This window comes from Cucurbita maxima, unplaced genomic scaffold (assembly GCF_002738345.1).
Source record: "Cucurbita maxima cultivar Rimu unplaced genomic scaffold, Cmax_1.0 Cma_Scf00015, whole genome shotgun sequence".
Lineage (NCBI taxonomy): Eukaryota > Viridiplantae > Streptophyta > Magnoliopsida > Cucurbitales > Cucurbitaceae > Cucurbita > Cucurbita maxima.
Window position 1 is genome coordinate 2,129,298 of NW_019272031.1, and position 27,718 is coordinate 2,157,015.

The window sequence follows — 27,718 nt, forward strand, 5'->3', positions numbered from 1 at the left end:
AGAGATAGACAAACCTGCGCCATTTGCAACCTGAATTTGGTCGGTGCCAGTGTAGCGTTCTCTGGTGGTAAGCCTCTCTAGGTCATTGGTGATATGATCTGTGGCTCCAGTGTCAACATACCAGTTTGTGTCACTAGTGTATCCACTAGTTGCCAAAGCTGCTTGTTTGAGATTATTTTCGGCTTGATATGCCTGATCAAATCTGTGCCAGCATTGCAAAGCATCGTGATTGGGCTTACCACAAATCTGACAGACAATGCCTGAGCTGCTTTGTGTCTTTGATGGTTGACGTCCAGGATTGTTCACAGTACGCCTTGATTGTCCATGACCACTATTTAACTGACGACTACGACCGCGACTACCTCGACCTCCATTGGCACCTCCACGAATGGATATCCTATTGACATTGTTAGCAGATGAAAGTTGCTCAAATGTACCCTTACGCAAGTGCCGCATCTCATAGCTCAGCATGTGAGCATACACGTCGCTGACAGTGTATACATCTGTTCTGGTTGTAATGCTTGTGACTAGAGGATCATAATCTGGACCAAGTCCTTGCAGCATGTAGGCGATGAGTTCTTCATCCTCTATTCGCTTGCCAATGGCAGCAAGTGTATCACCAAGATGTTTTACTTTACGAAAGTAGTCAGCAATTGTCATGTCCTTTTTCTGGATAGTAGAGAGTTCCATACGGATCTGCATTGCTCTTGCTCGAGATGTGGAAGCAAATTGTCGCTCCAGCGTAATCCAGGCTTCTCGTGCAGTGGTGATTCCAACCATCGTGCTGAGAACCTCCTCAGTGACTGATGAGTTGATGAGGCTGAGTACCAGCTGGTCCTGGGGGTACCAGACTGTGAACTCAGGGTTGATGATAATTTTGCGATTCCCTGTTTCTTCACTTGGTTCAACGGCGATCGTCTGGCTTGGTGCAGGCATGGATCCATCCACAAAACCAACAAGGTTTTGGCTACGCAAGTAGGGAAGGATTTGGGTAGACCACAGTAGATAATTTTCTTGTGTAAGCTTAACACTAATCACCTGACTGATCGACGGAGAAGACATTGTGTTGATTGGGATTGACATGTTTAACAGCAGAGGCTATGGATCTCGTGGATCTTATTTGAGCTCTGATACCATATCAAGTTTATGCAAAACTGTACCTCACACTATTGAGGACATATTCTATTTATATTGGCAAAAGATTAACTAATAGATCCGATTTCATAGGAAACTAACGAAGTAAGCCTATTCTTATGGCATGACCAGCTTCAAGCTATTCTAATGGATTGACCAATTCTAACAAAGAATAGTGAGATTTGTGTTCATTTAACTTGTATCTGAATCATGTCTTAAATTAGCCATATCAATAGAATCTCAAACAAAAGACTTTAAAAGAAAAAAAAAATTAGAGTCAGAGTTGAGCCTCTGTTAAGGGGAGAGATAATTTGTTTCAGAGAATGAAAGTTTGGATAATATAGTACGATTGTGGAGAGTTTATTCATCTAGTGTTATGAACATTAATCATCTAGTTATGCTTGGACAAAGTAATGGTAAGAAATCTCTCCTGAAATGGAACAATCTTGCGTTGAAAGTTCTAGCAGAATCATACGAATTTTGGACCAATCCCCCTTTTGAACACAGTAAATTCTTCGTGTAAAGAAAGAAACAGAGAACCGCCATTAATGGTGGTTATGATGATGATGATGATTATGGATAATTGCAATTGGTGGGTTCTAAGATAAGCTTTCCAAGTCATTGGATGCCCCATTGATTCTCGATTTTCGAGCTCACGCATTCTCTCTCTAAAACTTCCATTTTGTGTAGAGGACGAACAGAAAGAGGCGACACTCTGCTTCAGGTTCTCAGAAATCACAAGCTTCTTCTCGATATTACTGAAAATTTCCCTTTCTGCTTGACGATTTTTCAGAAACCATCTGTGGTTGTCTCATTATCGATTGGTTATGGTTAATGATGTTCTTCTGGGTGTGATAGGGGCAGCGGATTCTGCGGCTGGCAGTTTCTACATGTCAGAGCGACTGTTCTAATGTTCTTTTCCATCATTTCATCAATTAAATATTCTCCTGGAGCAAAATAATTCTGCGAAACTGTTCTGAACTTGTTTGGTTGTGAGATTAATCAGATTTTGTTTTAAACTGATTCTTTTCCATCTTCCGTTGTCTTTTGTTATGAATCCTTGTCCAATCAAAAGCTGTAAATCGTAACGCAAAAGGAGTCGAAGTTTGAACCTCGGCTAAGAAAAGCATCGTCAAGTTTCGATGGTATTTTTTTGTTTCCCTTGTTCTTCGATCTTGTAATTTGGCGCTTGGGGTTTTGCTGGTTATGAAATTCTTTTTGCTGTTTGTTTGAGCTCTGGAATCACCTGAAATCAAGGTTGGAGAGTAGCTTCTTTAATGGAGTTCTGAGGCATTGTTTAAGTTATTCTGGGTTTGGGGTTTCTCCCAAATCATTGTGCTTCTTGATCGTCTTTCAACTGCCTGCTTGCGTTTGTGATTGAAACTCCATAGCCAATATCTTTCATTAGCCACTCATTTGGTGAAATGGGTTGTGCTGCTTCAAGTATCAATGAGGAGGAGAAAGTGAAGGCATGTAGGGAGAGGAAGAAGCTAATGAAACAGTTAATAGGGTTTAGAAAAGAATTTGCAGATGCTCTGTTAATTTACTTGCGAGCATTGAAGAACACAGGTGCCACTCTTAGACAATTTACTGAGTCCGAAACATTGGAGTTTGAAGATACTATTTATGGCTTGGCATCTCCTCCATCACCACCTCCCCCCTTGCCTCCCTCCCCACCGCCGCCTCCGCCGTTTAGCCCTGATTTGAGGAAGCATAGAACTGAAGATGGCCGGAAAGATGAATTTATCCCAGAAGGAAGCATTGTTACTGATGATGATGAGGGTGATCATGCCCCATCACCTCCAATTTTGAGCTCATCATGGGAGCATTGGGATCCTTTTGAGCATTCTTCTGTGCATCAACAAAAGAAAAGTGAAATTGTTGGGCCAGTTGAAGAGGAAAATTGGGTTGAAACTAGGAGTGAATTTGAGGAAGAAGCTGTAGAAGATGTTGTGAATCCAGAGCAAGGGGACTTGGTGAATTGTAGTTCTTCTACGACTAGCTTGCATATGAAATTTGCTAGAGACATGGGCATGATATCATGGAAGAAAAAGAAAACGTTGGGAGCTGTGGTGAAGGAACTCGATGAGTATTTTCTTAAAGCATCCAGTGGTATAAAGGAAATAGCTGTTCTTATTGATATCAGCGTTGGAAATGATTTTCAGCCACATAACTTCAGGGAAAACAAGAGTAAATACTCTCTTTCTATATCCACTTTTTTGCTCTCTTTGTGCAGTTTATCTCATTTACAGCTTTCACCTTTGAATTTCTTAGAGATTTGTTCAAAAAAGAGCCCATTAACTAATAGAAATGGTATGGTTTTATTTCTTCCCTTTGATTATGGCGTTGAACTTATTTGTTTAGGCCTACATCCGTATTGTAGTGTAACGACCCAGGTCCACCGCTAGCAGATATTGTTCTCTTTGGGCTTTCCCTTTCAGGCTTCCCCTCAAAGCTTTAAAATGCGTCTGCTAGAAGAAGGTTTCCACACCCTTATAAAGGGTGTTTTGTTCTCCTCCTCAACCAATGTGGGACATCACATCACATATAGTCTGTGCCTTCCAATGTATCTGTTCTTAACTTCCAATGTATCTGTTCTTAACTCTGAGAGCATTCAACACTAGCAGATTTGGTATGCTGATGTTGTTGTTGTTTATTTTTATATGAAACAAAAAACTGGAAAAAAAAGCCTAAAGCCCGGGGTATGAGACCTCCCTTACTCAAGGAAACTACTTACAAAATGCTTTTCAATCAAGAAAATGTTAGGAATCATAAACCTCCACAATGGTATGGTATTGTCCACTTTTAACATAAGGTCTCATGACTTTACTTTGGACTTCTCAAAAGACCTCATACTAATGGAGATGTATTCCTTACTTATTATAAATCCATGATCATTCCCTAAACCAGCCAATGTGCAACTCCCTCCCAACCATCCTCAACAATCAAAAGAGACCAAAAGTCAGATAATGAGGTAGACTTGTCCTAAAAATGTATCTTATTTCTTTTCAGCCATAAGCTCCACAAAGGGCTCCACAGAGGGCACGAGAAGTGCGGATTGTTTGTTTTTTTCTCTCTTTTTAGTTTATTATGCTGATATTTGTTGCTTTGAGGTCGATGTCTCAATCAACTTCTCTGAACATTTTTCTGGTAGACGTTTTTTTGACATTCTTTTCATGGATTTCATGTGCTTTTTCTTATTTTTGAGATGCATACTTGGAGGTTATACATAACCAAAGGGTTCAGAATTTTGTCTAATCCTAGTTTCAGACAATATGAAGTTTAAATATGTTTTATATATCAGAACCTAGACTCAGAAAAAAAATTGAGCATGTAAGAAAAAAAATTTGAGAATGTACTAGACCATATTGAAAGTTTAAGCATTAGATACTTCAAAATTTAGAGACTTATTGAACACAATTCTAAAAAATTTGAAGACCAAACTTGTAATCTAATCAATTATGATCTTCGTCATGTACATGTACTATGCATCCATGTTTGTTCTTTAGTTTTTATCTCTGTCATCGATGAAAATGTCAAGTGGGAATTCTCTGAGAGTTGTTCATGTAGTTGATGGTAATCCTGAGTTGACTCGTCTTAAAATGTTTTCGGATAGGACAATCATTTTGTTCATCTTTATCTTCATTTTTCATGTTTTTTTTTTTGTATACGAATTAGAAGTTTGTCTTTCGGTAAAGGAAAAAAAAGGAAAATATTTTTTTTTCCCCATAAGTTCTATTAATTTAATCCGTCACCAAACATCAGTTCCCATTATTTTTCTGCAAATCCCTTATGCGATTCTGCAACCTATGATTTACAGGGAAGAGAAGCAGTTCTGCTAAGGTCTTCAATGCACTCTCGCGGAGGTGGTCATCTAATTCACTTCAATTTACAACAGATACAGTTGAGTTTTGTGGTTCCAATGAACCATGTCGGCCTGGAGCTCATTGTATCACCCTGCAAAAACTTTATGCAGTAGAGCAAAGACTTCAAAAAGACGTAAAGGTAAATAAAATAAGAATCGTGCTGAAATGAACTGGTATGCAATATCTCAGAATATATGTTTTATTTTCCTCGCTGTTGCCATGAAGAAACTTCTCATCCTTATCGTATTCCTATGGGGTAGTTTAATTTGAACATTTTTCCCCTTATCTCCTAAGACCCACTTTGGCATGTGGAAAGTAACTCCTCAAAGACATCCTCATATGCAAGATGAAGTCCACTTTTCCTCTCATTCTGTCATGCTAGTCTCCTAATTGGTGTTGCTTGTATAAGAAGAGGGAGTAGACATGTTAATTCTGACCTGAGAATATTGTTAGGTATCTGATACCTTAATCGCCTGTTAAACACACACACAAAAAAAAAAAAAAAAAAAAAAAAAAAAAAAAAAAAAAAAAAAAAAAAAAAAAAAAAAAAAAAAAAAAAAAAAAAAAAAAAAAACACACACGGACATATAATCCAAGAGCCAACACTGTTCATGAGAAGGAAGGTTTGCTGGTGCATTCATAAACCCAAATGACATCACGAAGAACTAGTAATGGCTCTTGTGCGTTTTAAAAAAACGGTATTTTAGATATATATCTCATTCATTTGGATCCGGTGAAACCTCGATTAGAGATCAAGCTTAGAATACACTTGGGACCCATGAAGCTATCAAGCATCTCTTCTATAATCGGTATTGAAAATTTGTTTGGAAGAGTCATTTGATTTAGTGCTTTGTAATTGACACAAAACCTCCATCTCCCATCTTTTTCCTTGACTAAGAGCACGAGACTAGAATTAGGACTCGTGCTTGGTTTGATGATACCTGAAGCCTATATTTCTCTGGTAAGCCTTTCGATCTCTGGTTTTTGCTCATGTGCATATCTGTAACGTTGGTCACTCACGGGTTGTTTTCCCTCTTGCAACTCTATATGGTGCTTAATTTTCTGTTGTGGTGGCAAACTGATGGTCCAATTAAACACGCTTCATAATTCTTTAGGATGTCTAACAGCTCAGAGGCAGTTTTATTATACTCGCTATCTGAATCTTGCTTCCAACTTCACTCTATTTAGTTCCACCTACAATTCTTGATCAAGTTGGGACAAGGTTTTAGCTAATATTTTCAAAATTATCTTTCGTCAATGACCTTACTGCTTCCACTCCAAAAGACATGGTTAAATCGGTTAGTTCACTCCCATGAATCCCATATACATCTATTCCTCCCAACTCTAGGTGTTAGAAGTCCTCTAGAATGGATAACCCCAGTAAAGGGACAACCACAGATACCCTTACCTTCCATGACAGGCCCATTTCCATCACTATCCCATGAAACAATTTTCTTTTGACCATGCGTGCATAAATACTAATCGCCATAGTGATTCGTAATTCACTATAGATACTAGGATTTTCTTCGTATCGCTCAACTGATGACTTCCTAATACGTTTCATGAGAAAGCTAATATTTCTAACTTCTTGAGTTTGCTTCGATCACTACTCGCCTCCTTTCGCCTACCTTGGATCGATTCATCTTCTTCCGTCTCTAGTCACTTTTTCATCTGGGAACCCTCCCTCTCTTTCATATGTAGTGAGGATTGCTTCATGGTCTCAAGTGATGATTGCCCTTCTTAGATGTTCTCTCAACAATCATCAAACCAATGGTTTCTGATTCTCCTTCATAGCAATAGGTAATCTCTCGAGGTTCTTTCTAAAGCTTACTAAAACCTCTTTCATCTTATTAATTTCTTTCTCCATCCCTTCTAGTCCCTCTTCTATTTGCCTCGGGGGTATTTTTTTTTTTTTTTTCTCCACCAAAACCCTACATAAACTTCACCGCTACTACTTTTCTGTTCAGCACGCATGCTCACAACCTGGTCCCCACCCCACGGTTTACAATCCCTTTTTCTCCACAACAGGAGATCTTACAACATCTTTGTGACTTGTCCATTAACCCTGGAAGTTGTGAACCAATATCAAACATATTTTTCGTTGGACCACAGTTTTTCCTAGAACATGACATGCAGTGCTCTCCTTTCTCATGGTCAATATTTCAAGAAGAATACCAAAATCCGGACTTCCTTAATTTTACTCACTATTTATTAAGAAAGATATGAAGTATGAGAGTGTAGATAGTGTATTTAGAGAGCCTAAATTTTTTCATTTTCAAACTTGGGAAAATTTTAAGCTAGTTAGTGTAGAATGTACTTCCTGTTTGAGAATGAGAAGGGCAGTTTATTGTAGATATGAAAAGCTCACTGTAGTTTGAGTTCGCAGGACCAGTCTCTTTTTTCGACACTTGAGTCACTTTTTGACTACACATTCAAGGCTCACAACTTCTTTGTTCGACATTTGAGGATTCTGTTGGCATAGCTAAGTTAATGGCATGACTCTGATACCATGTTAGCAATCACGGCTCTCCACAATGATATTGTCCACTTTGAGCATAAGCTCTCATGGCTTTTCTTTGGACTTCTCCAAAAGGCCTCATACCCATGGAGATGTATTCTTTACTTTTAAATCCATGATCATTCTATAAATTAGCCAATGTGGGTCTCCCTCCCAACAATCCTTAACATAGTCTTCGTTGCTCTTAATTTTTTTTTTTTCTTCTTCTTTTAAAGTGTTTTTGAAGATCATAACTTACGTAGTATGAAATGATGCCAACTAAATGCAGTTTCCTTTAATATATTGATACTGGTGGTGGTTGTTGTTCAATGACTTGTACACGATTCTGTATGCTTCATAAAATTTTATTGAGAATTTTTTTGTGTCCTCGTTTCTTTAAATTTTCTTCGTATTTTATAGGAAGAAGAGGTTACCAATTTGGAGCGTGAGAAGAAAGCTTTGATACTGCAAAGACAAGAGGATGAACACTATGATCGGACCAAAACTGAGAAAACTTTCCAGGCTGTTGAGAGTTTAGAGACTGACATTATACGTTTGCGGCAAGCTATAGGTGAACATTGTGCTTCAATACTGGCGCTAATGGATGAGGAACTGTACCCGCAACTGGTGGCTTTAACTTCGGGGTAAATGCACATACCTTTCAATTGAGCCATTGCAAGAAAACCTTACCTTTCTTTATTTACGTATACAGGGGGGATATTCAACGATGACTTTCTGAATGAAGAAGAATGAACAATTGTTTTCTTGCTCTCCTCAGTTTTCCTATTGTGATTGTATTTTCCCTCACCACCTGTATATTTGATTTGCTTACCATTCATGCGCCTCTGTACCCCAATGCTAATGTGAGATCCCACATTGGTTGGGAGAAGAGAACGAAACACCCTTTATAAAGGTGTGGAAACTTCTCCCTAGCAGACACGTTTTAAAAATCTAGAGAGAAGGCCCAAAAGGTAAAATCCAAATAGGACAATATCTGTTATTGGTGGGCTTGGACTCTTACAAATGGTATCAGAGCCTAACACCGGGCGATGTGCCAGTGAAGAGGTTGAGCCCCGAAGGGGGTGGACACGAGGCGATGTGCCAGTGAAGAGGTTGAGCCCCGAAGGGGGGTGGACACGAGGCAATGTGCCAGTGAAGAGGTTGAGCCCCGAAGGGGGGTGGACACGAGGCGGTGTGCTAGCAAGGTCGTTGGCCCCGAAGGGGGGTGGATTGGGAGGTCCTCCACATCGATTGGAGAAGGGAATGAGCGCCAGCGAGGACGCTAGGCCTCGAAGGGGGGTGACTCTAACAAATGGTATGAGAGCCAGACAAACCTCCAAAGGGGGGTGGATTGTGAGATCTCAGAACGAAACACCCTTTATAAGGGTGTGGAAACATCTCTTTAGCAGATGCCTCTTAAAAACCTTGAGGGAAGCCCTAAAAGGGAAAGCCCAAAAAAGACAATATCTATTAGCGGTGAGCTTGGGCTATTGCAGCTAAGGTTTATCCTTACTAACTTGATATTCAAAACGAAATGAAACAGCCCCAACACTTTACAAAAAACATATGGGCGACTTGGCTGCTTGAATATATTCTCCTCACTAAAATGTTCTAATTTTCATTCATTCTGTCTTGATATTGTAGTTGGGGGAGATCTTTTAAGACTGCATATCAGTTGTTAACCAAACCTGCTTAAGATTATCAAAACTATACTCGAGCTAAAATAATCTCTCCACCTTTAGCCATTTGTTAAAGATCTGTATTCATTTTTCTGCTTCATTCTTGTACAGGTTATTGCACATGTGGAAGATGATGTCTGAATGCCATCAAATACAAAATCAAATCTCCCAGCAGTTGAACCATCAGATTAACAACCATGACGTAAATCTAAGTACAGATTACCATCGCCAAGCCACTGCTCAGCTTGCAGCTGAGATAACTGTCTGGTACAACAGCTTCTGCAATCTCGTGAAATATCAGAGGGAGTACGTAAAAACCCTCCATAGGTGGACTCAACTTACTGACTTCCTTGTAGATCATGATAGACGGAGTGTCTGTTCATCTGTGGTTCTTAACCTCTGCGAAAATTGGCAGAATGCACTTGAAAGATTACCTGACAAGGTACTTGTTCTCAGTTTAATTTTTAGTTTGTGGGTACTTTAAGTAGGTTTATTGCATTAGTTACTTTATGTGACATCCCACGTCGGTTGGAGAGTAGAACAAAACATTCCTTAACAATGGAAAACTCTTCTTAGGAGATGCGTTTTAAAATTGTGATTCTAATGATGATACGTAATGGTATTAGAGCCAGGCACCGAGCGGTGTGCCAGCGAAGACATTGGGCCCCCATGGAGGGTGGATTGTGAGATCCCACATCGGAGAAACATTCCTTATAAGGGTATGGAAATCTCTCCTTAGCAGACGCGTTTTAAAACCGTGAGGTTGATGGCGATACGTAACAAGTCAAAGCGGACAATATCTGCTAACGGTGGGCTTGAGCTGTTACAAATTGTATCAGAACTAGACACTGAGTTGTGTGCCAGCAAGGACATTGGGCCCTCATAGAGTGTGAGATCCCACATTGGTTGGAGAGGAGAACGAAACATTTCTTATAAGGGTATGGAAACCTCTCCCTAACAGATGTGTTTTAAAACCGTGAGTCTGACGGCGATATGTAATAAGTCAAAGCATCTATTAGCGGTGGGCTTAGGCGGTTACACTCAAGTCATTGAAAATTGGCTAGTTTAAGTAGGTTTTATGCATGAGAACCTTCAAAATTCTATTCTCCTCTCCTCCTATTATTATTCACTCTATTCCCTCCCCATCTTATTACAGGCAGCTTCAGAGGCCATCAAGAATCTCTTGTCAGCCATTAACTCCCTGCTACTCCAGCAAGTGGAAGAACAGAATCTCCAAAGGAAATACGAAAAGCTGGATAAGAGACTTCAAAAAGAGATGCATTCCCTGGCAGAGATGGAAAGAAAACTTGGGGGAAGCTTTGTGTGTGACGATGGAAATGAGAGTTTGAGCCCCAAGAATCCTTTGTCAATAAAGCGTGCAAAAACCGATGCGTTGAAGAAGCTTGTCGATACCGAGAAGGCCAAATATCTGAACTCGGTCGAGGTTGGGCGGTCCATGACTTTAAACCATCTGAAAACAGGCCTTCCCAACGTTTTTCAGGCGCTCATGGGATTTGCTAGTCTCTCTCTACAGGTTATGGAGTCTGTTTGTAGTAATGTTACACCCAAAGAGTGTTGTGATGATGCAACTGTGAGCTCTACAAACTGAGATTGTTACCCATAGAACAGAATTTGCTTGCTCTGCAAGTTCTTCGATCTGAGTTTAGTCATCATATCAAAACATGAAGTCCAGATTTATATCAGGTAATGAAATGTCAAATTTCTTTCATGGCCTAGATTCGCTACCACATGTATGACATAATTTCTTTATGTGGAAACATTCATTTAAGACGACTTCATAAAACGATGTCATGGACTTATATGCTTACGAAAGGATCTTCAAACAATAATAAAAAAATATTCAAAGTAAATTAAAATAAAAACCAAGAAAAATGTTAAAATAGCTTTGAATAGAGATGGGTTTTAAATTGCTTACATGCTGTTCAGAACTTAGTAGATCTCTACCACAAGGATGACTAAGAAATTTTTGTTGGATGATGAAAGTTTCACATCGGCTAATTTAGGGAATGATCATGGGTTTATAAGTGAGGAATACTAACTCCATTGGGATGAGACCTTTTGGGAAAGCCCAAAGGAAAGCCATGAGAGCTTATGCTCAAAGTGGACAATATCATACCATTGTGGAGAGTCGTGTTCGTCTAACAATTTTAACAAATCTAGTAGAAGCGTGATGGTGTCACCAAATTTGTCTCGTATCTCCTTTAATACACCCTTGGTACTAGTGGCACCTTTGTCTAGTGGTGGGAGTACTCATACCTTCTGTGTAAGGCATGATAGCGTACCATGTCGAGATGACCAAGTGTCTTTTATCTGGTGGAAATGACTAGGGTCTCCTAAGCAGGACCTCTACACTGTAAATCCATCCTGAAAGGGGGCGTGGGACCATGCAGATAACCTAGTAGTTGGCCGGCACACGGAGGTTGCTTCCTAAGATTCAAAGTGACTCTATGATTTTGTGAAAAGGTTGCCAACTAACCTTCCATGAAGGATGTTTAGACTAGCTAGATGTCATACTATCCTAACATATTTTATGAGGTAATGTGTAACAGCCTAAGCCCACTGTCAGCCGATATTCTTCTCTTTAAGTTTTTCCTCAAAGTTTTTAAAATGTGTCTACGAGAGATAGGTTTCCACACTCTTATAAAGAATACTTCCTTCTCCTCCACAACCGATGAAGGATCTCACAATCCACCCCCCTTCGGGGCCCAGCGTCCTTGCTGGCACACCGCCTCATGTCCACCCCCCTTTGGGCCTCAACCTACTCGCTGGCCCATCGCCCAATGTTTGACTCATATACCATTTGTAATAGCCCAGCTCATCGCTAGCAGATATTGTCTTCTTTGGGCTTTCTCTTTCAGGCTTCCACTCAAGGTTTTTAAAATGTCTATGCTAAGGAGAGGTTTCTACACCTTTATAAAGAATGCAATGTCAGTCTTATCCCAAATCTTCACTCAATAGTCATTTAAGTGGCTTCGAGGTTCTATTTCGTCTACATTACATGTTTCTAGGATACTTGAGGTTAGCCCCTTGGGCTAATCTGATCTCCAGGTGGACTCATGTCTAGAAGTCTGATCGTTACCCATGATCTTAGGGTGCTAGGTCTAAAGAAAATGGTCTAACCTAGGTCAACGTGTAAACCACTCTAGCTCTAGCGTCTTAATCTTAGCTTGATTCTCTCATGCCTATTTTACTAGAGAGCTATTCCTATCAAACTCCTAAAACATAAAAAAAACATATTCTATAGATTCATACATGGTTATGAAGGAGATCTTCCTATCCATCACCTAATACATGAAAATCATAAAACATCAAGATACGTTCAAGCAAGCTTAACGCGAGATAACATTATCAATCACCAAGAACAAAATTCACAATATCTCATCCTCCATTTTAATGCATCGATAAGAATTAAATAAACATATATATCAATTTCTCATTCAATACTATGTATTGCATGAAAAATATAAGGTTATTAATGTAATGTGGCTGACATGCAAGATGATCATGTTCAAGTAATAATCGGTGTATAGTATATGGATAAGGTTGAGTGTCTTATCCAACACTATTAATATAACCCATTGTAATTATTACAAATAATTGATTCAAATCATTAATGTGAGACATGTGTGAGTGACGATATCCTATCCAAGGAGTTTGTACAAAAATAGGAGTTTGTACCAGACTAGACCATGAAACATTTAATTTTTCTTTCTACCTAAGTTAATTGAAAAGATTAATATTTCACAAAAGAATCATAGCGACTCGATCTTAATCCTTAGTGAGTGATGGGATCTTGTCTGTGAGAGCTTTAAGTGATCTTACCTGATGTAATTGGAAAATTAATGAGTATTTCTCTTACATGATGCATTTCGACATTGTGAACAATGGGACTATAGTCTCTACTGATCCAAGAGGGGCTTAATTTAAACAAACTATTCATTGAATAATCGTATTAGCTACTAAACTAAAGCTGCTGTCACCGAAGATTCAAAATAAACTGAGACAAATTCCTATGTGTTTTGACCATTCTGAAAATTATAAAATTGGCCCAATGGTCTCTTAAATTAAAATCTATTAGCTACATCTTGAACCACATGCTTTGCAACGAGGCAAAGTAGACAGAACGGCTCTATGAACAAGGATGACCAAATATATTACACATCAGTTTTAGGATTCTTAAACTAAACACGAGTAACCCAACAGTAATTCCGAGTCGAAACGTAATTCCTGAGAAGAAACAAATTAATAAACAAAATTGAATTAACGCAAATCAATGTAACCTTGTCAATTCCTCTACTCTCTTGCATAGCTCCTCGGCCGAAACGCCCATCGCCAGAGAGATGTCTTCCATTTTACTGCGGTTGAGGTCGAGGAATGACTCGATTAGATCTCCATCCAAGAAATTTTTTGCTTCTGCAGTTCTTTTCTCGTTGTTGAAAGACCTCCACTGCTCATGGCTCAGTCCTCCTACACCCTTTATCACTTTCCTCAAGTTGGATTGGAGCTTCTCCAAGAACACATATTGATCATGAGGAAGTGAAGCAATGACCCCAATTACGCCATTGACAGAGCCAAAAATGACTGTCGGAATCTGGCCCACGTCGGAATCTGGTAATCGCATTACAAGGGAACCATGTCGGAACCGATTAACAAATTCACCAAGGTGGTATTCACCAACCACCTCTAGGCGGCTGCGCTCCTCATCAGTTGCTCCTTCACTATTCTTTCGAACAGTGAAGAGGTTGAAGTAATTTTCAGCACCGAGGTAAATATCATCATCGAGAATTTCAACTGCTGACATCCAATTCGCGTTGTAGTCACGGGCTCTCTCCTCAATGGCACCTTCCTCATGCTGGTTCAAAAGTAACAACAATCACAGTATTCAGAATATAGAATCTTGAGCCAGGTGGAATTTGACCAAAAATAAAGCATGCAAATTGATGCTTCTCTTTTCATTTTACAGGGTGAGTAGGCTAAATTCGAAGACGAGCAATAGATGAGTTATGGGATAGTGACTAACCTTGTAGATTAACAGAGAAATGGACTTCATCAAATCACCAACAACAATGAAATCTCCACGGGTTTGCACATAGAGAGCAAGTATATGTCCATGGTGCCCACATTCAGATTGTAACTCACGAGTTCCATCGTCCCGAAGTGTCCACTTGTATAATTGAATTTTCTGGTTAATAGCAGCTAGCAGCTTTCCGTTGAAGGCATTCAAGGAATAAACAGATCCCTTGGTTTCTTTTTCAGCAATAAGCTGCAGCTTACCTTCCTCAACAACAAAAACCAATATCCGGCCCTGGAGATCAGAACAGATATCAAGAGATTAGAATGAATTGCAAGCCTCAAGGTCCTACTCTCAGGTTCAAAAATATGCAGTTTGTGCTAATACCTTGGTTGGTTCGTTTTCTTCCGGCATAACATATGCAGTTCCAACACAGTAATATACATTACTATCGTCTGAGAAAGAGCAGCTAAGAATTGAACACCCGTATTCGTAAGTGTCAAGAGCATAGGTTGAGATGGACTCAAAGGTTTGATCATCTAATAAGCGAATAAAATGCATTTCAGTGTCTTCCGTGCCTGATTGGTTATATCTCAAACTACAAATGGCAAATGTTCTGGACTGCTCCTGATGGCAGATACGACGTGCATGCTCCCCAAGCGGGATAGAGCGGATATGAAGCTTTTGAATATTATCAATAGTGCCAATTGTAAGTTCTCCTTCTTTTGCTATTGCAAGGCTAACAATCAAAACAAAGAATAATTGGGACAAAAAGACATTAACCAAAAATCCTAAATATAAATTGAGAAAAGCAAGACCACATGAAAGTAAACAAAAGAGAAAAAAGGCGTGAAAAGTAAAGGACACATCCCCGTGGAAATCGTTTTCGATATGATGACTCCTCATCAACTTCCAAATTATCATTTAAATGTCAATTGTTTCGAGAATACTAATCATTTCTCAACATATCGACCATATGAAGAACTGCATCATCTCAATTGGCACACTTCCATGGTCTACCAACATGATTCTAAAATAAACTTACTTGGATTTCAGGTTCTCTGTTAGTTCACCAATACTTCCATACACACACACACACACACAGTAGTAGTATTGTACAGAAAAATTCCTTTGACAGGCTTGTATGTACACATTTTTTCCTGTGTTTTGGATGGGAGACTGTTTCTTAGTTAGTTTTTGGAATTCCTTTTTGTGAGTTTGTTTTTCATACACCCTTATATGTTCTTTCACCTTTCTCTATAAAAGCTCAGTTTCTCATAGAAGAAGAAGAAAAGAAAAGAAAGAAAATTTAATATATTGTATAGAACTAACATATAGTTATTTTTGTTAGTATGGTAACTTTAAATAACTACATACCTAACTTATTTCCTACCCATCGTTTTACTTTCAAACTAAATTGCGTAAAAAATTATAAAATTAAAAAAGAGAGAGTTCAGAGATAGAGAGACTCCCGTACTTAAGAGCCCTAAAACAGTAACTGAATATCTCCAGCTAAGAACACAAACAAGAAGTACCTGTCTGGAAAAGCAGCAGAATTGAAAGGACACATATGGCTAACTTCCTTCAGATTAACATTACTGTAAAGTAGTTTCTTGTTACTGCTGTAAATGACTGTAGGTCTATCTGATGCCGCAAATACATGAGTAGCATTCTTTGAAGAAAATGTACGGAGTGTTATAGGCTGGGTTCCAAGAGAAACCTTTTTCCTGTCCATTAGCTCACAAGAATTTGAATTTGTGTTTATTATAAAGTTCAACAGATGACCATCTCCAAGGGCGCACAGCAAGTAAGATATCTGAAAAGATAATGTCACAAAAACTTCAGAACCAGGAAGTAAACAAGTTCGCAAGTTATTTCTTAGGAACTCAAGGAGACTGAACATTCAATAGATCCGGTTCAAGTAAGGTCATGAAAGTCAGCCAATTATTCGATACCATGGATTTTTTTAATTTTTTGGTTAGCATAGGCACGACTCAATAATACAAAATAAAGTTAAATTAACAAGGAATAAAATCTAAATAAATACAATTCCATCTGGCCAAAGAGTAGGCCACGTATAGATGCCTTCAATAACAAGCCTTAGTTTTTAAAATAAGAAATTCCTTAACAAGTTCAAGAACACATCACATCATGAGCATGTATCTTCCTCCATCCACAACCAACACATTACATGATAGCTCATCCATAAAACTATTCACATTTCAGATCCAGATTTGACCTAAACAAACAATGGTAGAAGCAGGGGAAGAGTAAGCACAAATACCCCTTCAAAAGTGCAAAGAAGAACTGAACGAGGTATTATCTCTCCTCCCAAATGTTCCTTTGTGAGGAGATTCAGGTCAGGTAGTGAAAATATTCTGACACTTATGTCAGTCCACATTCCAACTGCGGCGAGCTGACTAGAATTAGGGTTGTCACCAATCGGGTTCATGTCGAGGCATGAAATCTCATGCTCTAACTGTATATGTTTCTTTTCGACCAATAATCCATCGCAAATCTCTAAATGCACTAAAACACCACCGCCAGTTGCCAATAAAACCTGGCATTTAAGAGAACAAGAAATGATTAATCGTCTTTTCGTTAAATTACAAAACTTAATATTAAAAAACACAATATTAAGAGGTAGAAACAACTATGAGATAGATGTGTGCAGTTCTCAGAGATGGAAATTCATCCTAGCTCATCAATCATTATCCATCCATTGTATCCATGAAAATATCATTCAAAAGAAGAGACCAATCACTTCATATCAGAAAATCTCTATGTTTCACAATTTCCATGGGTAACTCATTTACGATGGAGATCTGAAAAAAGATAATAAGACTCAAACTAATATATGAGTGTCCAGCAAAATTTCTTGTGGCATGGAAGAAGTTTTTAGGGAAGCAAAAAGTGAGTGTTAGTGAAAAATTTTGTAGAACACCCTTTCAAGAATGCAAAATTTATAGAACACCCTTTAAAGACATGGACTTAACGTAACACCCTTTCAAGAATTCTAAAGCCCTATTATGGAAAAACTTCTTCATGGCTTTTTTTTGAAATATGTGGGAAAAAAGAAATCAAAGAATATCCGCAGAAAAGACACAGACTTGTACAAAATTTTTTGACAATGTTGTTTACCAAGCTATATCTTGGGGTAAAGTGTCTAATATTTTTACTTCCTATAGTTATACCTCACTCATTGTAAATTGGGAAGGTATTTTGTAAACATCATAGATAAGACATCCATTTTGTAAATTTCAATCATCAATAAAATTGTCTCTAATTAAAAATAAATAAATAAATAGAACAAACAAACAAAAAAAAAAAAAAAATGCAGGAAACAAAACAAATTCATAATTCACGTCCTCCACAGAAGTTTCTGAGTTTTCATTATGTAATAGTGACATTTTCCTTCACTAACTCAGAAGTTGAGGCATAAAGTGGAAAAGACAATTTGCTTTGAGCAACACTTAGTTTTCCACTAAAATTCATTCAAACATAAAGAGAACTAATTAAATAAAAATAAAAATAAAATGAGCAAACCTGGGAGGCATTAGCAGTGGCAACATTGATAGAGTAGTTTGAAGGTGCACTCCATTCATTGCGAAGTTCTCTAGTGGTGGAACTAACTAATCTTACAGAGCTTGACGTAATCTGACATAGCATTTTATTTTAATTAGCAGGTATCTCAAGTTCAACTTTCAGTGATGAGAAAAAAAAAAATCCAACATCTAAGACAACAAGATGATAAAACTTAGAAGATACACAGGAAAGGACCAATTTTGACCATCAGCTGGATTCATCATTTCATACACCATTAGAACGGAGAAGAAGAATGACCAACCATGAGATATATATCTAGGTAAAGATATAAATAAAGTGACGGATATAAACAGCCTCCAATTATGATTATACACGCTAGATGAGCTAAGAGTTAAGAGGAAAGTTGGTATACTTCTAGGGTGGTATAGTTGCGTAAACAAAAACCTGACGGATGGGGAAGTTTGGCTGCCTGTTAGTTGGGGGAGCTTGGCTCTTAAATTAACAGTTATGCTAACACGTTTAGGTGAAGGAAAAACCATCGAGAGAATGGTGCTGATTAGGAAAGTTTTCAAGCCCCACAATGTCTGAGGTTAGTGCAACTATACCAGATTCCTAACAAAAATTGGGGTATATTTACTGCCATGAAAGTATTGCAACATATAATAGTACAAATATCACAAAATCACTAATCAAGAATCCCTGTTGCAAATGCTGATGGGGCAAAGACAAGGAATTTGTTTCCTCATTTTGATTTTGCAGACATTGACGATCTCCTGCCCCACCCATCTTCAAGCCCAATATTATATAATATTATCAGTTCTAATGGTATAATTATAAGAAAATAGCGATTGATTTCAAGAATAGAATATCTCTCATTACTCTCTGCTCCTGCCCGCGCTGTCCTCTCCTTCGCCACATCATCAGCCACGTTTCTCCCTCGAAGTGACAGATTTCTCCACCATGGAATAACTCCTTTCCTTCAAGATTGAAGGAAATACCTTCTCCATTACAAGTGACCGCAGAAAACTGAACCACTTTAGTCTAATTAAAGCTAACTAACGAATGGAGCTTTTCCCTCACCTTTGCTACAGAAACACTGACATGGCTCCGCAAGTGTTTCACCAGATTTTGCTAGCTCCCATTGACCCAAAGGTTCTTCAATGGACGAGAGTTGGGGAGACTTTTATTTCGGTTGAAAAAATATTCAACAAAAAGGCCAATGTGTTGAAATTGCAAAGCTTGGTACTGCTCTTTTGCTGGGGACTTAAATAAGCTTATCCTTCCTAGAGAACAGAAAAGGTTGTCGCAGTTTCATCGCAGGTCAGACGCCATTAATGGAGTTTCCACTAACAAGGATGCATTAAAGAAGAGACTTAAAATAGCCCAACGTCATCACCAATTAGGCCCCATATAATGAGTCTGCCAAAGATCCCACTCACAGTTTTCTACCCTTAAGCTCTCGTCTGCAGCCATCATTTAATGTGAACATTTCCATGACAACCAGCAAGAAACCACGCAAGCCCAACTGCAAAACATTTATCTCTCAGGAAAGAGGCCTCCATTGCTGATATTTGGAATCGAAGGGATGTTATTGGAACCTTTCCTTGAGAAGAAATCTAAACGAAGTTGAAATTGAAGAATGGGCTTTTCTCTCATATTTTATCAATTTTCATATTCAAATATCAAGAGGATCGATGGGCATGGGCTTTAGAGACGGGATTTTTTGTCTACAAGTTCATTAACCCGAAAGCTTGTATCCACTGGTAATTTGAGCAATTTGAGTATTTTGCTTTTTATCAACAGTTATGGAAGGGGCATCCTGAAAAAGTTAAAATTCTTTGCTTTGGAGCTGAAGTCATGCGTGCATCAATACCTTTGACAATTTACAACAAAAACCCCCATGGATGCATACCTCTCCAAACTGTTGCATCCTTTGCTACATGAGTAATGAGTCGACAACTCACTTATCCAACAATGGTGCCTTTGCCTCAGCTTTTTGGTCGTTCCTACAGCAAGTATTTGGTTGGTACATCATTCAGCATGGTAACATATTTTCCCATCTCAACTTGTCCCTTCATGGGCATCCGTTTAAGAAGGATAAGGATATTCTTTGACACAATTTCCTCTATGCTTTTCTCTAAAATCTATAGCTTGAAAGGAATAATCGGGTCTTTACAGATAAGCAACAAATATAGACTCCTTCATTCAGTCTACTTCTTATCTTGTTTTATGTTAAAGGAGATTTCATTTTGTAATTATGACTTATCGACGAGATTTCATTTCGTAATTATGACTTATCGACCCACTTGTCCCAATGGAGGTCTTCCTTGTAACTATCTCTTGTAGGACTTACTTTTATATGTATGTATTTCATACATAAATAAAAAAAATAAAAAAAAATTCTATCAAAAATATCACATGATTATGAATTATAATCTAACAAAATCTTTTTGAACATGTTTAAAATCTTAATTAAAAAATTTATAATGGGAAAATTTGCATTCCCGCAATATTCCAGACCCTGTCCCCACTTAATTTTTTAAGATGTGGAAATGACTTGAAGGTCAGGGCAGAGACAGGGACTTTAACCGGCACCTATCAGAGACAATGACTACAGACATCCATGTCTAACTCCCAACCTAGTGCCTTTAGATGAAGAACTGCAAATTTAGACGATTCTTTAGTTAGTCAGACAAGAGATATCTACCTGAACAAGTTGATTATATAGTGCATCATGGCAAAACAATGTCTGCACTTGAGAGTTGAAACCTTCTATCTCTGTTTCCTCCAATTCATCCTCCAGATTCATTGCCAAAATTCTAGTCTCACTAATAAAGCTTACAACGAGAAATGTATCGAATGGATCATCAGTAGAAGATCTCAGTGACCACATTCCTTTTATTCCTTGAAGTTCCACAGATGCCTACAGAAAATAGTGTGAATTGAATGAAAATTTTTCATGAACTTATTACATGACTGATAAAAACACACAAACCTGTTCGTTAATTCCAATTCCATTGCGAACTACACGAAGAGAACCATCCTTATAAGCTCCAGAGCATGTTACAACCTGGCCTTGACCTTGCCTCTCAAGGTCTACCACACAAAAATCAACAATAGGTCCCAAGTTGACATACCTCTCCAAGACTTCTACATAGGATCCTTTTGGGTCGGGTTGTACATTTAGCTTAACAAGCTGCATTTGCACCATCAAACCAAAATATATTATCAACAATCCAACTACCCACATGAATTACCCATTTCCTTGTGCGCACTGCAAAAAAACTTATGAAACTTTTTACAAGTGAAAAAGATACTTCAAATCAATCCCTACATGCATGCTCAGGCAATCAGTTGTATAGATTCCTATCAAAATGAGAGGTACAACCGCCATATGCTGTGCAACATCCCACAACATGAAAATATTTTTTTCCTTAAAAGTGATGATGAGAAAAGACTCCAGAGCAAATCTATCAAAATAATTTAACCAAAATTAACATTAAAGAAGTTGATAGATGACATTCATATTTACTATACCTGTGAATCCCCATAGCTTGACCCAATATATACAAATGCGTTGTCAAGATAAGATATTGTAGAAGCAATAGATGTTTCCCCCAACAGCTCAATCTTAAGTCCAGTGACCCTACAAATACATACAAATTGAAACGTCAAGAAGATTCATCGAAACAGACCAATCCAATTAAGGTTGTAAAAAAATGCCATGAAACTATGAACGAGGATTAGTTACCTTTCTTTTTCATGGGTTATGACAAGTAGGTGAAGTAGACCAGCATGATCACCAAGCAAGTACCTTGAACCATCAGCATCAACCCTTCCATATGCTCTGGTGATGGACTAAATATGAAAAAATTTTAAAAAAAAAAAAAAAAAAGGTCAAGAAAAATAAGTTATCAGAAGTCATAGATTAGAACGCTACTATTTTTTAGCAATAACATACAGGTCTAATAGGTATTGCTTTAAATGCTGTGGCACTGCAGTAAACAATAGTCTCTTCTCCAATAATGATGACGCCACACAGTGGTGGGGGCACAGGGATTAGGACAGCAGCCCCATTGTCAAGATTGTTCTGAGACCACGGGCCTTCAACAAAATCTTTGTCCTTTAGAACAACCTCATAGGTTTTGACATGCCTAGCATCTTTATTATCCTGAAATCATAAAATGAACTGTAAGCATATCATAATCTTGCCAAGGTATATAAAGAACATGTGAATAAAATATGTAATACATGCATCATTCAGAAGGAAAAGAAAACAATTAAATCAAGAACCAGATTAAATAATTACTCCACAAGGTCCGATCAGTCACATAGAATTGCACTACCAACTACCGGAAAGAACAGTGTACATTGGCAAAATTTCCCTGAAGCTCCATTTCATCTGCCCATATTCTATGTAAAATAAATGTATACATCATAATAACCATAACACACATAAACAAACAAACATAAGTGGATACAGAATATTTCTGGCTCTCTTTTTATTGTCTATAATCAACATTCTTCAAGTACACAGTACAAAAAACCGCAACTTCTGTTATAAGGGAGATGTGAAAGGTAAAATAGATACCTGATAAAGAACTACAATTGTAGGTCTTGAGCAACCATAAAGAAACTTGATATCCAAAACTTGAAGTTCCTCGAGCCTGAAATAAATATCCACAAAAGAATAAGCAGCGGCCAGATGATCAAGACAACAAAATCTTATCTTTTAGTTTAAGCATTTTCCTTCAAGAGCAGATTTAACATACTTTAAAAAGATTCTAACAAGATATTTCAATTTCAGATCACATATGCAAATTAAAATGTTCCTTCTTTAATTAAATTTCACAAGATTTCACTAGGCCGATCAGTCTAGTCATGAGACTTTATGCCTTTATAAGATCAACATGAAGGTTGTGGCTAATGGGCTGAGAGAGGTTTCACTAAGTACGATCTTAGCAGCACTGAGGAGCAATAAAAGAATACAAGGGCATTCAAGAAAAGGTACCCAAAAAGGTAGTCCCATTAAAGGAAAGGACTTCAAACAAGTAAAATTAGACCTAACTAGTAATTACAAAACAACTTTTCCACTAACACCCAAACAGAAACATGGAACTTGGTACGGGACTAAACAGCATAAGAATCCCTCTCAACACCTCTAAAGGTTCTATTGTGCAGAAGCCTTCTATCAAACATCTCTGGGATATCTTTCAAGAAGGAAGTGAGGATCATTTAGTTCTGTGCCATGATAGCACTCTTGTGGAAGCGTTGGCAATAAAGAAATTTGAGAATTGACCAGGGAAGGGATTCTAATTTTGAGACTATTTGGGACCAAATCAGGCTTTTCTCTTCTACTTGGTGCACTCCGTACAGTGATTTTTGTAGATAATCTTTTGCAAATTGTTGCCAACTGGGAATCCTTTTTTTAATCACCTTGGCAAGTTGAGGATATCTCGTCTCTGTGTTTTGTATGTCCTTTTTTCCATGGTTTTGTTTCATATCTAAAAAAGACTATCCTTCATTCTTAATATTTTAGATTGGAGGTCTTTCCCATAATGAGGTCTATAGTTGTGGCAGGCTTCTTTTTGTTGGGTGTTGTTTTCGTTGCCATTTGTATTCTTTCTTTTATGCTAAATGAAAGCTCAGGTGTATAAAAAAATAATTAAAATAATTTTATAAAAATCTATTGGATCACTCTAAAAACAAATGTTTTTTTATGTTTGATAATTAAATGAAAATATCACAGTCCAGTTAAGTGTTAAAAAGGAAAAATGTGACTGGTTAATGTAGTAGGTTAGTTTAACAACTTCGGTTAAATTCTTTTTAGTTTTTTATACACAGTTCGTGGAAAGATTTGTGGAAAGATGGCACACACCTTGTTCAATGGAATATTATAAACCTCCCAACAAAAAAGGGAGACCTCGGACTTTTCTCGACAAGAAGAACAAAGCTCTCCTCGCAAAATGGATATGGAGATATCATTATGAAGAAAATGCATTGTAGAAAAATCTTGTAAATGCTAAATATACTCCTACATCAAATAAAAATCAACCCCCTTCATCTTCTACAAATGGGCCTTGGAAGTACATATAGAAATGTCAAAACCTCATCACCTGGTGGTTCGAAATCGGTTCGTGAGGAAAAAGGAATTTGAACTACAAAAGGTTAGTATTCAAACTCATTAAGCTTTAATACTTGTGAACATGCTAGTTATTTACTATAATTGATGTTCTAAAAGTGCCTAAGATCCAAATTGCTTCCGCATGTGTTATATTAACACCATCAATTAAAGTACATATAGAAATGTCAAAACCTCATCACCAACCGAATTCGATATAGGGTGGGTGATGGAGGAAGCACAACATAGACCCATAGATTGAAAACAGCACGCTAGCTCTGCAGTATCCACTTTTGTACAAGCTCTCTCATAGCGAAAAAACCACGATTAAAGGAATGTGGAATGTTGTCAACAAATTCTGGGACCTAAAGTTAGGTAGGAATTTAAAGGATAACGAAGCAACGGAATGGGCCGAATTAAGCCTTGACCTTGCCCCAATGGTATTGTCAAATGAAGCAGACTCACTGACTTGGCTCCCCAACAGAATAATCTTGGTTTATCAAGCTATATCTTGGTGTAAATAGTCTAATATTTATACTTCCTATAGTTATACCTCCCTTATTGTAAATTCGGAAGGCCTTTTGTAAACATCAGGGATATTACATCCCTTTTGTAAATTTCAATCATCGATGAAATTATGCAGATAAAAAATATATGAGATGCTGATAAAAGAATATCATAAGAACAGACAACCCCCTAGAAGTTCCTAAATGTCATCTAAAGTGAATTTCACGATTAACATAAGGCCACTAATTTAAATTGAGTACCTGATGTTAAATGCCTCTTTGAGCTGTCCTTTATTGTCAAAAGGAATAACCTGACGAAAAACAAACAACAAACGACTTTGCTCATAATCCGAAGTGGTCAGAAATGTCAAAAAGATGCAGATATTTGAAAGCTATGGTAAGAATTTATATGAAAGGTCAACCACAAATTAAAGAGATCCAATAGCATATCTCATTGACATCTATTAAAATACACACCTTGAACAGACCATCATATAAGTGAAGTCCAATCAATCTACAGTCTGGATCTATAATACCAATCTGCAGATAAAAGAAAAACCATATAAAACCATGAAAGGAACTCTTTAACATGTTCTCAACTATGTTGAAATACTAAAAACTTGTCAAGAAAAAAATTAGTAACTTAGAACCCCATAAAACTTGACAACAAAACATGCAACAGTTTGAACTGAATCCTAAACAAGTGGTACCTGACCACTATCAGTAGGACGACCAATGCGATCTGAGACATCCCCCATTGCCCTGCCAGACATGCCAGAAAATTGTGATGGCAGAACACTTAGAGATATAATGCATATAAGACAATCCAAGCTTGATAGATTTTATTGTGCAATTAAAAAATTAAAAATAAGAATAGTTATTTCAGTCTTAATACTTGCATTCTATTTTCTATAGGGATGCATTACGTTGACTATTTTCTGATCAATTATGAAGAAAATAAAATTGTTTTGGCAGGATGCAAATTTCTTGTCTATTGTACCGAAAAACAAAAGCAAAAGCAAAAACCAAAAAAACGAAAGAAATTGAATAAACAGAGATACGAGAATCTATATAAGTTATCATATGCGGCCAGAAGTTGTGGAACTTCTTCAGCCCACTTCACAAAAATTAATGAAATGTCAATAGGAAAGCAAAATGTTCCATAGGTTTTCTTTTTAGTTTTATTTTCACAATAAAACATGACCACTAGATGGCAGTTTGCAGATGATAAGTGGTAATCGTATCTTTCAAACCTACCAAATCATCATGATCGCTAAGAACTTCTTCAAGATTACTAAAATAAACACAAAAGTAATACAGCATACAGACCAAAGAAACACACATATCATACAAAGTTTTTGACAATCATAAAAGAAACTGTAAAACAATCCGAATCTATGTACCACTGAAAAAGAGGCATCTAACAAGTTCCCATGATGAAGGAACTATTTCTTAGATCTCAAAGATACCCACCAGACTCGTTATGTGCTCACCAATAACAAGCATCTTATTATCAAATAGGTCAAAGTAGTAAGAACTCTTCAAAGTCTCATTAATGAACTAATAAAATTAAGGTCAAACAAATAGACTCACGTCAAAACTAATTCACAGAAACTAAAATAAGTTCAGTCATGGGAAAGAAAGAATAAAGTGGGGGGTTGCAAAAAAACAACTGTTGAATTACTTGAACCTTGTAATAAGCTCAGAACTCTCAGTATCCCATTGAAGAACACAGAACTTGTACCGCTCAGTTGCTATGAATAGAAAATCTTGTGCTTCACCCTATTTAATACATGGGAAATAAAATCACGAAAAGAAGGGAAAAAAAATACATTGAAGTTTGGTTATTGGGGCTTGGAAAAGATATAGCTCACATGAGGGCGAAAAAGCTCCAATGTTGCAATCCTCCCATATATCGGAACATCCAACATAGGCTGCAAGGCAGATGTTGCTAGTGAGGCATGGGCCATGCGACCAAACCAAGGAATATAACTTCAAAATAATAACCATTCAGAGTTTTCAATTCTTGCATTGCGGTCAATTATTGATCACTAGACAAAGATATAAACTTACTTACATCGACTAGAATGCTATTTACATAACCTATTCAACTTCAAATTAAGATAATGGAGCATATCTGAAAACAGATGTATAACGATAAAATTTCAAAGCCAAAAAGAAGAAAAAGAAAATTTCACAGATTGTTCAACTTCAAAGTAAGATAAATGAGAATATCTAAAAATAGATTTAAAATAAAATTGCAAAGCCAAAAAGAAGAAAAAGAAAATCTAAAACCCCTAAAACTGAAACATCTTCAGTTCCCCATAATTAAAATCATAAAAAATGAATCAAAAGCAAGAGAAAGAAAGGTTATACCTGTAAGCCTTGAGCAGTGAGCAAATGAATTTCAATGCGGGTACATTTCCTGAGACCCAGATTTAGGTGTGAATAAATTCATCAGCATGGCATAGCATAAAGTAAATTGCAACAACAATAAAAAAAAACTTATACAACAATAAAATGAAGTAGGATTAACCCCGCAACCATAACCTGAAGCATCTGTAGTGGTCGTTCCATTCTCAACATATAATCACTAAACCATAAAACATAAACGGCTTATCGTGTACATACTGTAAATGTACGACGACAAAATAGACCGGACCAGATGGAGAAGGAATTCATTGTAAAAATGATGAACAAAGGTGCATTAGCGAAAATCAACGAGCCAAGAGATTAAGAACCTAAACTTCTAAACTTATCCTGCCCAATTTGATGTTCCAAGGGTAAAAAAGAACATAACTCGGAGTAGCTTGGATAATTACCAATTTCCATACAATCCTAAAGACTGAAAGAAAACCCTAGCTCCTCGTTCGAGTATCAGCACAAGAGAACTCCTAAAAATCAAAGTAACAACTAACCGGAAAAACGAAATCGAACTTAGTGGAGAAAAAAGCAACAGATTAAGGAAGGAACATTCACGAACAACACGCAATCCAAAAACAAAGATTTCAAGAGCACGCAAATGTATGGATTAGAGACCGAGAAAAGTTCGATCACGGAGACGGAGGAAAAGGGGGGGGCATACGCTATAATGAGGTTGAGCTCCTGTGGACCGGTGAAGTTGCCGACGCAGGAATGAGTGACGTTGGTGGGCTTGTGAGCGGTGACGACATAGTTCCAGACGCTCATCTTCGACCTCTAATGGCCTCGGAGATTGTTCCGTCTGCAAAAGCCTACCCTAACCCTTGCCGCTTGCGCTTGACGTCGGTTTTTCGAGGTTTATTGGGCAATAGCAGCGCTGATGCCCGTGGTTCAATAGTCCGGGCAAGGAATCACT

The 27,718-nt window shown here is 37.6% G+C and overlaps 2 protein-coding genes and 1 non-coding gene across 3 annotated transcripts; 1 reads left to right on the forward strand and 2 right to left on the reverse strand.

The window, feature by feature from the left end:
* Positions 1-458: 458 nt before the first annotated feature.
* LOC111490559 lies at positions 459-594 on the reverse strand. Its single transcript, XR_002719594.1, has one exon. It is a non-coding gene; the product is annotated as a small nucleolar RNA Z247 (small nucleolar RNA).
* Positions 595-1,645: 1,051 nt separating this feature from the next.
* Positions 1,646-10,905, forward strand: LOC111490392 (nitrate regulatory gene2 protein-like). The gene is made up of 6 exons (XM_023138992.1): positions 1,646-1,858; positions 1,993-3,324; positions 4,955-5,139; positions 7,918-8,141; positions 9,288-9,618; positions 10,333-10,905. Exons 2-6 carry the CDS (start codon positions 2,559-2,561, stop codon positions 10,783-10,785), a joined length of 1,959 nt encoding a protein of 652 aa, XP_022994760.1. The 5' UTR covers positions 1,646-1,858; positions 1,993-2,558; the 3' UTR covers positions 10,786-10,905.
* A 2,296-nt stretch (positions 10,906-13,201) lies between these two features.
* LOC111490364 (DNA damage-binding protein 1) lies at positions 13,202-27,692 on the reverse strand. The gene is made up of 19 exons (XM_023138952.1): positions 27,467-27,692; positions 26,758-26,806; positions 26,256-26,315; positions 26,072-26,163; positions 25,092-25,143; positions 24,859-24,921; positions 24,643-24,692; positions 22,346-22,421; positions 21,716-21,925; positions 21,506-21,612; positions 21,292-21,400; positions 20,750-20,950; positions 20,462-20,677; positions 17,755-17,865; positions 16,493-16,768; positions 15,744-16,024; positions 14,596-14,947; positions 14,218-14,502; positions 13,202-14,049 (listed from the first exon to the last, which is right to left on the reverse strand). Exons 1-19 carry the CDS (start codon positions 27,568-27,570, stop codon positions 13,468-13,470), a joined length of 3,276 nt encoding a protein of 1,091 aa, XP_022994720.1. The 5' UTR covers positions 27,571-27,692; the 3' UTR covers positions 13,202-13,467.
* Positions 27,693-27,718: the final 26 nt, after the last annotated feature.